Below are 13,356 nucleotides of genomic sequence, written 5' to 3' on the forward strand. Positions count from 1 at the left end.
ATTCGCACGAAATTTATTTAGTGTTTTGTGAACCTTCTCCTGTGTTTTGAACACTTATTTGATTCATAATGGAAAATCAGTCCAGCATTTTTAGGTGGAAAAAAAGTTTTTGAATGACAGTCAAATACAAAAACACTTTACTTTTCCTACAGATTAAACACACTTGACATCAGTGAATGTCAGTATTGTATAGAGTGATTTGCAGACTGTATTTACCTTGTTGCTTGTGTGGTTACTAGTAATGATGAAATTTAGGCAAGCCTCACCATGTTTCACAAGCAGATGACATTTTCAAAAACTTTTGCTAAGTCATTATCAGACTCAGTACCTAACACACTCCTGTCTGAATGACAAAGTGAACAGTTCAGGATGTCAGATGTCTGGAATATCATCAGACTAGGCTTTAGCCCTTTCCAAGACTGCTTAATACAGTATGGGCAAGACTTGCAATACCGATGTATTTGATCAAGGGTATGTTGTGGGTATTGGATACGGTTCTCCATCTCTAAAGTTTCACATCCAATTCTCCTGTTCCATTCATGTATGGCGTGTGGGAAGAAAGATTGAATGCCTCCGTGCATGTAGTAACTATTCTAATCTTATCCACATGATCCCTATCTGAGCATACAAAGGGGGTTGAATATTCCTAGAGTAATCATTTAAAGCCAGTTCTTGAAAATTTGTTACTAGACTTTCTCAGGCTAGTTTACACCTGTCTTCAAGAGTAGTCTTCCAGTTCAGTTCCTTCAGTATCTCTGTGACACTCTCCCTTGAATTAAACAAACCTGTGGCTATTCATGCTGCCATTCTTTGTATACATTTAATATTCCCTGTTAGTCCTATCTGGTATGTGGCTGCGTGAGTGATGTGTAAGCAGTCTCTTTTGTAGACTGATTGCACTTCCCCAGTATTCTACCAATAAACCCTACAACTGAATCTATGTGATAATTTCATTTCATATCCCGAAAATGTTGCACCCTGGTATCTGTATGAGATGGCCAATTCCATCAGTGACTCATTGTATAGTCATAGTATACTATGCTTTTTTATTTTATGAAGTGCAAAATTTTACATTTCTGAACATTTAAAGCAAGTTTCCACTCTCCGCACCACTTTGAAATCTTATCAAGATCTAACTGAATATTTATGCAGCATCTTTCAGATAGGGGTTCGTTATAGATAAATGCATCGTCTTTAAAAAACCTGATCTTACTATTGATATTGTCTGCAAGGTCACTAATACACAACATGAGCAGTGAGGGTCCCAACACACTTCCCTGTGGCAGACAAAGTTACTTATACATTTGACGATGACCCTCCATCCAAGATAATGTGCTCTGTCCTTCCTACCGAAAAGTTCTTAGTCCAGTCATAAATTTCACTTCATACCCCATATGACCGTGCTTTTAACTGTAAGTGTAGGTGTAGTACAGGGTCAAATGCTTTTCGGAAATCAAGACATATTATGTTTACGTGAGTGCCTTGATACAAAACTTTCAGTACGTCATGTGAGGAAAGTGCGAGTTGGGTTTCACATGATTAATGTTTCCAAAATCCATGCTGATTGTTATTAAAGAGGTCACTCTGTTCGAGGAACCTCATTATGTTTGAGCTCAAAATATTAAGATTCTACAACATATTGATGTCAACGGTATTGGATGGTAGTTGTGTGGATTGCTTCTATTACCCTTCTTGTAGACGAGTGTGACTTGTGCCTTTTGCCAAGAACTGGCCACAAATTTTTTGTTCAAGAGATCTATGATACATTGTCGTTGGAAGAGGGGCTAACTCAGTTGCAAATTCAGTATTAGCATAGGTACTGGTACATCACGATTGGGCACAACAAAAAGGGGAAGAAAGTTGCCTGGACTGATGAGATGCGGTACACTTTGACACGTCCTGTTGGCAAGATACACTATGTGATCAAAAGTATTCAGACATCCCCCCCCCCCCCCCCAAAAAAAAACAAAAAAAAACATAGGTTTTTCATATTAGGTGCGTTGAGCTAGCACCAACTGCCAGGTACTCAGTATCAGCGACCTCAGAAATCATTAGACATCTTGAGAGAGCAGAATTAGCACTCCGTGTAACTCATGGATTTCGGACGTGATCAGGTGATTGGGTGTCACTTGTGTCATATGTCTGTACACAAGATTTCCACACTCCTAAACATCCCTACGTCCACTGTTTCTGATGTGATAGTGAACTGGAAATGTGAAGGTACACGCAGAGGACAAAAGCGTAGAGGCTGATCTTGTCTGTTCACTGACAGAGACCGCCGACAGTTGAAGAAAGTCATAATGTGTAATAGGCAGACATCTGTCCAGACCATCACACAAGAATTACAAACTGCATCAGGATCCACTTCAAGTACTATAACAGTTGAGGTGGAGGTGAGAAAACTTGTCTGCTCATAAGCCACACATGACGCAGGTAAATGCCAAACAACACCTCACTTGGCATAAACATTGGACAATTGAACAGTGGAAAAATGTGGGGAGTGACGAACCACAGTACACATTGTGGCAGTCGATGGATGGGTATGAATATGGCGAATGCCCGGTGAACGTCATCTGCCAGCGTGTGTAGTGCCAACAGTAAAACTCAGAGGCGGTGGTGTCATGGTGTGGTCGTGTTTTTCATGAAAGGGGTTTGCACCCCTTGTAGTTTTGTGTGGCACTATCACAGCACAGCCTACATTGATGTTTTAAGTACTATCTTGCTTCCCGCTGTTAAAGAGCAATTCAGGGATGACGATTGCATCTTTCAGTACGATCGAGCACCTGTTTGTAATGCACAGCCTGTGGTGGAGTGGTTACATGATAATAACATTCCTGTAATGGACTGGCCTGCACAGTGTCCTGACCTGAATCCTATAGAACACCTTTAGGATGTTTTGGAATGCCGAATTCGTGCCCAGCCTCACCAACCGACATCGATACCTCTTCCCAGTGCAGCACTCCGTGAAGAATGGGCTGCCATTCCCCAAGAAACCTTCAAGCAGGTGATTTAACGTGTGCCTGTGAGAGTGGAAGCTGTCATCAAGGCTAAGGGTGGGTCAACACCATATTGAATTTCAGCATTACCGATGGAGAGCACCACGAACTTGTAAGTCACTTTCAGCCAGTGTCTGGATGCTTTTGATCACATAGTACATTGAAAACAACCTGAGGTGATACTTTCTGCTTGCTGACGTGGTATGTTGTGGATGTTTTCTCAGGATTACATTTTTTTTTTTTTTTTTTTTTTTTTTTTTTTTTTTTTTTTTTTTTTTGCAAAAGAGCAAATACTTGTATCTCTAAGAAAAATTAATACGTATAAAACTTACTCAACAGTATCAGGGCATTAGTGATGTTATTAAAGCTATAATGAAGTGCAAACATAAAGTGTGTTTAGCATTATCTTTAAACAATAAGCATAATACAGATTTAAAAAATCAGACAGTGCAAATAGAATTTGTACTCTGAGGGTTCTGTACAAACTTTATTATGTATATAGATAATAACAACAATTTCATTTGTCTCAATGGCCTGGTGCAAGTCTTTTCTATTTGATGTCACTTCAGCAACTTACATATCCCAATTATCATTTCGGGGAAAGGGAACTTACGATTTAAAGTGGACTCCAAACCATGTGTTGTTTCTGGCAATTCCTCACATTGTTGAGGGGTAAAGGCTAGGTTAAAACAAAGTCCATTTACAACCAAGATCCAGTGTTGTGTCCTCAGTTTCCAGACACTCACTTTCCAGTAGATCACCAGGCCAGACATAGTTGTAGTTCATGTATATGTTTTGAAGAGTGAGTTTGCAAGTATCGAAATATGTGGCACATATGGCCATATCTTTTGATTGCTTTGACTTTTTGAATTATATGCTCTGTCAAGGGACTGTAAACTGTGGTATTTGACATAAATTTCAACTTGCTACCCCTACCCATTCCTGAAAATAAATTGGGTTTTTATAGACTGGCACAAATGGTAAAAAAATTTATGTGACATAATTACAGATTAACAATTTTCAGATTTTCTTTCTTTTCCCTGTACTGTGAAAGCTTGCTTCTTGTCAAATTTCATGATTCTAGATCAATGGTAAGTCCTGTATAGTTTTTGATGAGTGGATTTGAGTATAGAAATATATGACAGAAATGGCTGTATTTTGAGTGCATTGACGTAGAAACTTAAATTTTTCACACCACCAAGGGACCTTAGACTTTAGAATGTGACATAAATTTCAGCTTGATACTTCTACCTGTCCCTAAGAGAAAAGACTCTTTTAACAGTCAGACATACAGATAGACAACAGAGTGATCCTCTAAGGGTTCTTTTTTACCGACAGCAGTATGAAATCCTAAAATCAAAGACAGACTGTAGAAATTAGGGCAGAGATAACCCACTCACACAGGTACTCTGCTTAGTTGGTATCCTAACTAAAACTTCATAATTTTCACAAGCAATTGCAGCAGCATTTTCTCTTGTTTGTGTTCAATGGATGTTCTTCAGCTTGACATCATGCATCATCAGCTGTCCATTTTTGGAACACAACCTACGACCAACTTAGAGACAGAAGTGATGACACTTTCAGCAGGACCTGACCATGATTTTGCAGGACAATGCTCAAGCACGTACGGTGCTCTTCTGGATGTTCGGGAAAACTACTGCAGATACACATCTGGGACATGTTTTATTAAATTCACCAGACCAATAACAACAAAATAAATGGAAATCATTCTGTACTTTTTAACCTCATACAGTTTTGTGATGGCTCCATGTTAGCGAAATTGCTAAATTTTAGGCAAAATCTTTTATTAGCCGTAACTCCAGAACTAAAGATTTGCAGATCTATGTTTAGATGAACATTTTTCTTTAGTTTTGCTTGTAGAATAACATAATAAAATATTTGCATGGATGTGTGTGTGTGTGTGTGTGTGTGTGTGTGTGTGTGTGTGTGTGTGTGTTGTGCAAGTATATACCTATCCTTTTTTCCCCCTAAGGTAAGTCTTTCGGCTCCCGGGATTGGAATGACTCCTTACCCTCTCCCTTAAAACCCACATCCTTTCATCTTTCCTTCTCCTTCCCTCTTTCCTGATGAAGCAACAGCCGGCTGCAAAAGCTCGAAATTTTGTGTGTGTGTTTGTGTGTTTTTTTATTGTGCCTATCTACCGGCGCTTTCCTGCTTGGTAAGTCTTGGAATCTTTGTTTTTAATATATTTTTCCCATGTGGAATGTTTCTCTCTCTCTCTCTCTCTCTCTCTCTCTCTCTCTCTCTATATATATATATATATATATATATATATATATTCCTGGAAATTGAAATAAGAACACCGTGAATTCATTGTCCCAGGAAGGGGAAACTATTGACACATTCCTGGGGTCAGATACATCACATGATCACACTGACAGAACCACAGGCACATAGACACAGGCAACAGAGCATGCACAATGTCAGCACTAGTACAGTGTATATCCACCTTTCGCAGCAATGCAGGCTGCTATTCTCCTATGGAGACGATCATAGAGATGCTGGATGTAGTCCTGTGGAACGGCTTGCCATGCCATTTCCACCTGGCCCCTCAGTTGGACCAGCGTTCGTGCTGGACGTGCAGACCGCGTGAGACGACGCTTCATCCAGTCCCAAACATGCTCAGTGGGGGACAGATCTGGAGATCTTGCTGGCCAGGGTAGTTGACTTACACCTTCTAGAGCACGTTGGGTAGCACGGGATAAATGCGGACGTGCATTGTCCTGTTGAAACAGCAAGTTCCCTTGCCGGTCTAGGAATGGTAGAACGATGGGTTCGATGACGGTTTGGATGTACCGTGCACTATTCAGTGTCCCCTCGACGATCACCAGAGGTGTACGGCCAGTGTAGGAGATCGCTCCCCACACCATGATGCAGGGTGTTGGCCCTGTGTGCCTCGGTCGTATGCAGTCCTGATTGTGGCGCTCACCTGCACGGCGCCAAACACGCATACTACCATCATTGGCACCAAAGCAGAAGCGACTCTCATCGCTGAAGACGACACTTCTCCATTCGTCCCTCCATTCACGCCTGTCGCGACACCACTGGAGGCGGGCTGCACGATGTTGGGGCGTGAGCAGAAGACAGCCTAACGGTGTGCGGGACCGTAGTCCAGCTTCATGGAGATGGTTGCGAATGGTCCTCGCCGATACCCCAGGAGCAACAGTGTCCCTAATTTGCTGGGAAATGGCGGTGCGGTCCCCTACGACACTGCGTAGGATCCTACGGTCTTGGCGTGCATCCGTGCGTCGCTGCGGTCCGGTCCCAGGTCGACGGGCACGTGCACCTTCCGCCGACCACTGGCAACAACATCGATGTACTGTGGAGACCTCACGCCCCACGTGTTGAGCAATTCGGCGGTACGTCCACCCGGTCTCCCGCATGCCCACTATACGCCCTCGCTCAAAGTCCGTCAGCTGCACATACGGTTCACGTCCACGCTGTCGCGGCATGCTACCAGTGTTAAAGACTGCGATGGAGCTCCGTATGCCACGGAAAACTGGCTGACACTGACGGCGGCGGAGTACAAATGCTGCGCAGCTAGCGCCATTCGACGGCCAACACCGCGGTTCCTGGTGTGTCCGCTGTGCCGTGCGTGTGATCATTGCTTGTACAGCCCTCTCGCAGTGTCCGGAGCAAGTATGGTGGGTCTGACACACCGGTGTCAATGTGTTCTTTTTTCCATTTCCAGGAGTGTGTGTATATATATATATTAAAAACAAAGATTCCAAGACTTACCAAGCGGGAAAGCGCCGGCAGACAGGCACATGAACAAAACACACAAACACACACACAGAATTACGAGCTTTCGCAACTGGCAGTTGCTTCGTCAGGAAAGAGGGAAGGAGAGGGAAAAATGAAAGGATGTGGGTTTTTATCCCGGGAGCGGAAAGACTTCCCTTAGGGGAAAAAAAGGACAGGTGTACACTCGCACACACACACATCCTTTCATTTTTCCCTCTCCTTCCCTCTTTCCTGACGAAGCAACTGCCAGTTGCGAAAGCTCGTAATTCTGTTTGTGTGTTTTGTTCATGTGCCTGTCTGCCGGCGCTTTCCCGCTTGGTAAGTCTTGGAATCTTTGTTTTTAATATATATAATGTGTGTGTGTGTATGTGAATTTTCATTTACATTCCTCATTTACCAAATTCCGTATCCTCTTACAATGTTTCCAATGAAACAATAAGGGTAACATAAGCCAATTTGAAGTGTTAAAACGTGTATGCACTTATTTATTGGTGTGTCAGGCCAATAGGTTCACCATATCCTTGAAACAATTTTTGGTAAAGTAGAGCAAAAAGAGTAACTTGTTTCTATTTTAAATGGTTCACGTTAGACAATTGTGCACTTATTTACTGTAGCACCTGGCAAATACTTTCAACACATCCTTGAAATAATGTTTGGTAAAATAAAGCAAAAAGTGTAACTTGTTTCTATTTCAAATTGTGCAGGTTAGACAGTTTGTGCACTTATTTATTGTAGCATCTGGCAAATATCTTCACCACATCCTTGAAACAACTTTGGGTAATGTAAAGCAAGAAGTGTAACTTGTTTCTATTTTAAATTGTGCAGGTTAGACAGTTTGTGCACTTATTTATTGTAGCACCTGGCAAATACCTTCACCACATCCTTGAAACTAAAATGACATTAAGGTTCCAGCAATTTAAGTTAACCTGTTGTGTCCAAAGCTATTTACTGTAGTATCTGACAATTCTGTTCCAGTTTGAATAGTTTCATGTTTAACAATTTTTGTTGAAAGTAAAATCGATAATAGAGAATGAAGAAAAACACTAAACAACATTTTATTATGTAACATCAAAGCACTGTGTTATATTTTCATCAGGGAAAAGTATAGTACTTACAAAAATTCCACAAATTGGTTTTAATTATGCAATGTTCTGACAGACTCCCATACACTACAGTTGAGGTATTACATTAACAATTTCCCATCTTCTATTTGTTCTGCGTACACGTACGTTTGCTGCTTCTTCTTCTCCCAGTACTGGAAGATTGTTATCATCACTAAGTGCCTCAAAATCTGCATCCCCTATATGTTTTGCTACATTGTGCAAAACAAAACAGGCTATTATCACACTGGGGATTTTTGTTTGGACAAGCCTTATTTTATTTTGCAGAATTGGGAAACGCCTTTTTACCTATCTGAAGCTCCATTCGATTATCACTCTTTCCTTAGAGTGATGTCTGTTGTACGCCCTCTCATCAGGTGTTTCAGGATTTTGAAACAGTGGCATTAACCAACAGTGCCATATCCTTCGTCTTCTAAAATTAGGGCATTGCACTGGTTCTCTCGGAATATACGATACACATCTGAGTTTCTCCATATCCTTGTGTCATGTACAGACCCAGGCCATGAAGCATCAACACTCGTAAACATTTCACTGTTATCACATGTTGCCTGCACATTTATAGATGGATAGCCCTTTCAATTAACGTATTCATCTCCATGTGCAGAAGGTTTCATTATAGGTATGTGAGTGCAGTCTAGGGCCTCTACTGCACATGGAAACTTATATCTCGATTGCCATTTAACATTAGCTGTTTCTAGTTCGTTAACGTTTCTTGGAAATTGGATCCACAACGGTGCTTTTCTTTTAACCTGTTGGAGAACAGATGAAAATGTTAGTGACACTGTAGTCTAGTGTATTCTCAAGTCTTCTCCTACACCAATCTGAAAGCCTGTATCCACGAAATAACACAAAAATGTTTGCATTTTGCATTCGTTGGAAAGGACTTCTCCTCTTCTTTCATGGTTTTCCGGAAGAAAGTGATTCGCCAGCCAAATAATGTTTTTATTGTTAAATCTATATTAACTTATACAGTTCCTTTCTTCTGTGTTCCTGCGTACTACATATATCTTTTTTTGCCTTTCAAGAAACATAAATTCCGCCATTTTCACTAAAAACACTCACTCGGTAACGCTCAACCGCAACACAACTTACTCAGCTCGAAGTATGCAATGAAGCTTACTCACAAAAACAGAATGTTCCTCGCTTGTGAGAGCCTTCTCTGGTTTTATTCATACGGAATCAGAGAATATTCTTTGCTTTGAGAAATTTCCCCCACCCTTCAACCCACACTGAGAACATATTTGAGTGAAATATATTCTCAGACTCACTTTATTCATGCCAACCATAGAACTTTCTCCAAACTTCTGAGTATAAAGTATATTCCCTGTTTTATTCATACGACTCATTGTTCACTTAGTGCCTATTAGATTTAGCTGCCTTCTTTCTTCATCTACACTATTGGATTTCTTTCTCATAGCCTCGTACAAAATAAAAACAAAACACAGTGTCGGAAGATTATTTTTATGCAATTCTCTGTGCTGATTAGTTAATGTATTACGTATTGCAATATTGTTCCAAGTGTTAATGGATATTGAATCTCAAGTCCCATCATATATATTACGTGCGACCAAATTAATTCACACTCGTGTATTCACAGTGTGCAGAAGACACAAATCATAGTGATGTTTTATACACTTGTAAAAAATGTAACTTGACACACAGTAAACAAAACAAATTTGTTTTCAGTTGTGTTGTTATGTGTTACTCAGTTTCATCTTGGTAAGCAAAGTGTAAATATTTCTTTTCCACAGATTATGAAAGCTGTAGAAGAAGAGTTTTGAATATAAAATTCCCTAATGCTCCAGAGGAATTTGGTGAAGATGAACATGTACGATATATTAATTCCCTGCTTGAAATGACTGCTGAATCCATGATTTTCTCTCTTGGATGTCTTCTTCAATGTTTAGATAAATCATATTTGCACTTAAACTTAGATGTTAGACAAAAAACAGCTCCAGTGCTTGCTATAAGTACAATATCTTTGTAAGTTTCTGTAAATCACATCTCAATCAGTAATTAACAACTGAAAATAACAAACACTTATCAGCAGTTTTGTACATTTTCAGGCAAGATATAGTAATGATTGATGCAGACTCCTATGAAGCGTTACAAGTATTTAATCAGCTTTCTCATCCATCAAATTTCAAAGCTGGCACACCTGGAAGCAGTAAGGAAGGTCTAAGCATTTTTGGAATATTCAATAGATGCAAGACAACAATGGGAAGTCATTTAATGAGGTACTGGCGATTGTTGTATAGCAAAGTTCTGCAGAAAATTGCTGTATGTTATGTGACAGATATATTTTCAACAAATTTCATGTCGTAATCCGTATCATTTTTTGGCAGTTTATGTGGCTGAATGATAAGCTGCATTATTTCTCTTTTTCTAGTTTCTTGTGTGAACTTCATTTCAGAACAATGTTTCTCCATCCAACACAGAAAATTGAAGTTCTAAATAATCGACTGAATGCAGTAGAGTTTTGCGCAAACCCAAGAAATTGTGATTTTGTTTCAACAGCTCAAGATTGTTTAAAGTACATATCAAATGTATCGGTATGTTATTTTCTTTATGTAACATTACAAATATTTTAATGAGAGACAACCTGAGCACAGCTTTCAAGATTAATGAATTGAATATTGATGGATATTGTTATATCTTATCAGAAAGGCAGTCAGTAGGATGACTCTTTTTATGACATTTGGAACTTTTTCTTTGCAAGTTGATTTGATAAGAAAGTGTGAACTGATGATAATAGTTCCCAATAGGAACCTCCAACTCCAAATTTTATTACAAACATTGTATATTTTTTAAGAAAATCTTTATCTTCTCATTTGAAAAGGCTTGCTTTAGTGTTAGTGTGTTGCATCATAAATATGCATCTGTGAAAGTACCCATTGTTTAATGATGGAGACAGATACAAAAGTAGTTCAAACACACAAAGTGTGAACTAAATTAAAATTTAACTGTTGATTTGTTGTTATTATTATTAATATTTATGTAGTAATCGAGATGCTGAGTTGCAGATAGGCACAACAAAAAGACTGTCACAAATAATAGCAATTGGCCAGTAAGGTCTTCATCAGAATTAGATGGCAAAAACACCCAGACACACTCATGCATACGCAACTCACGCTCGCACCTGACTGCATACCCTGAACAACCTTCGGCAAACGACACATGCAGGTGATGTGGCCTCTTGTCTGGCAAGCATGACAAGTAGCCCAGCACTTACGGTACACTGAACATTCTGCTGGACAAAACATAAAGGACAAGATGAAAACAGAGAACACTGCCACTGGCGCTTTGGTGGTCACGGCTGCTTGGGCTTGGTGTGGTCAGTGCTTGGCCTGCATGATTGCCATTGCCACTGCAGCTTCCTTGTCCCAGCTATCTGTTGTCGAGTGTGCACATCTTGTGACACTACTGCTACATCGCCCCATGCTTCAGTTTGGTCTCCCAGTGCCCGAGGAACTTCGAAAGATTTCTATTTTCAAAACGTCTGTCAATGGGGTTTTTCGCAGAGTAAATCCTTCTGGCACACTTCCTTGTCCAGAGCTAAACAGACAATTGTGTCACACACTATAGAGTCTGCATAAGAGTCATTGTGGGCATCAGTAACGAACTGATACTTACAGCTAAGGCCATGAAGTTCGGCTGCTCAAGCCTCTATGAATGGTTTGGTTTCTTGTTGCATTGGTAGAATTCAGCTCATGCCAGTATGACATGTGTTTGTTTGTGATGGCAGTCAGTCAATAAACTGCACAAGCGGTCAAAAGTAAGAGCTGCCGGTTCTTGTAAAGGGGCAGGCTGACACAGTAATTGCTACACCTTAGGTGGAATCCATGAGAGGAATAATGCTTTGCACAAATTCGAGTGTGTCACACTGAAGGCCATTAAATGATCTATGAATCTCTTTCCAGAGGCTTCCCAATCCTCAACTGAATCATTGCATGGAGGAAAGGTGGGGGCTAGACCAGTGGAATGGTACCTGACTGTTAATGGAAGCCAACAAAATGGTCACTGCCAAATTAAGCTGTTCAGTCAGGGCTGGTAGCATTGCATCCATAATGGCTAAATCTGATCAAACCACTCGTAAAGACTGCACACATGGAAACCATTCCAAACCTGCCACCAATCATGTAGTAACTAAGTAATACATGAAACTGATCCAACTAACACAAATATGGTTTCATTTGTAAACCTCTGAAAAATAATGGAAATAAGCCTCTCATGACTCCACACATAACAAGACAAAAGAATCATACAGGAGCAGTACACTGAACAACTGATGTGAGTGCTACAAACTTCGAGTCACCAGTAGAAAACATGGCAGAGACCATGCCATGTGTAGACTTCCTACAGGCGGTGTCAAGTGCCTGGCCTGTGCTAATACTGTTGGTGGTTGATCTAAATACAGCCATGCAGCGTCAATACACTCAGCACGCTCAAACTCATATACAGTAGTAGCAGAATACAGGAATTTATTATTGAAATCTGTCATGATTTAAACACATTTCAGAATCACTGGTTGAATACATTGGACAGAGTAGATTAGATGTGAATATTAGTAAGCATAGTTTCAGCTTCATTGCTCATGTGTTGCAGAGTACAGAGTGAGTTGTATCACAAGGGCAAGAGGGAAAGCGAAACTGTAGAGAATAAGACAATTAAGAAATAGAAAGGAGAAAATGAGAATTACACTGAGGATCATGAATGTATTTGGGAGCTGGTGAGGGGGATGGGGGATATGTAAGCAGTCAAATGCTAACAGTTGTTATATAGAAAAACGGTAGGGCTTATGTAAACAGAGATCCAGTCTAGAGGGTTAATGCGATGAGAAGATATTTTAGAGATCAACTTTTTACTTTCTGTCATCCATGAGAAAAGTCCTTGTAATGCAGTACTGCACATCCTCTGTATGGACATTTACTCAGTTTGCCACACATGGACCTAATATTTTCATTTAGTTCAGAAGTGACCCAGACTTTTCTTCAAATGATGAGTGTTGATAGTAGCTATTTGGAACATTGTAAACAGTTAACCTCATATTTCTCCATTATTGCAACAGTGTGAAGACACACCCATTTAATTTTTTAAAAACACCTGCCAATAATGATATGGAAACTCACAATAATAGATGAAAGGAAGTGTCATTATGCAAAGTGATATCCTTACATATGTGTGTATTGGTTTTGTGACACGCTAACACTGGTATATTACTGTTGGAGTGCAAAAGCTCTGAAGGAGCAAACACAAACGGTGATAAGCCTGGAGTAGCACTGTCATTGAAGGATGAAGAGAAGTGTGGTGTACGGGTATTCCTAGCAAAATCACTCCAAAGCACAAGTTCCAGCACCAGTCAAAGAACTGTCCAAGAGACAGCAAATTCTTAGTAATGATCTGATAACTTGTGTAGTGAGAAGGTTTAGACACATAAAATAAGGTACCAGTGTGGTCGCAGCAAGACTCATTAT

The 13,356-nt window shown here is 40.1% G+C and overlaps 1 protein-coding gene across 1 annotated transcript in view; it reads left to right on the forward strand.

Moving 5' to 3' along the window:
• LOC126273290 (mutS protein homolog 5-like) overlaps nt 1–13,356 on the forward strand; it is a 260,615-nt gene that overhangs the window by 22,145 nt on the left and 225,114 nt on the right. The window contains exons 5-7 of the mRNA XM_049976835.1: nt 9,634–9,865; nt 9,949–10,119; nt 10,296–10,434. Of these exons, the coding sequence (XP_049832792.1) occupies nt 9,634–9,865; nt 9,949–10,119; nt 10,296–10,434 (542 nt within the window). The remainder of the gene's footprint in view (nt 1–9,633; nt 9,866–9,948; nt 10,120–10,295; nt 10,435–13,356) is intronic.

This window comes from Schistocerca gregaria, chromosome 5, assembly GCF_023897955.1.
Source record: "Schistocerca gregaria isolate iqSchGreg1 chromosome 5, iqSchGreg1.2, whole genome shotgun sequence".
Lineage (NCBI taxonomy): Eukaryota > Metazoa > Arthropoda > Insecta > Orthoptera > Acrididae > Schistocerca > Schistocerca gregaria.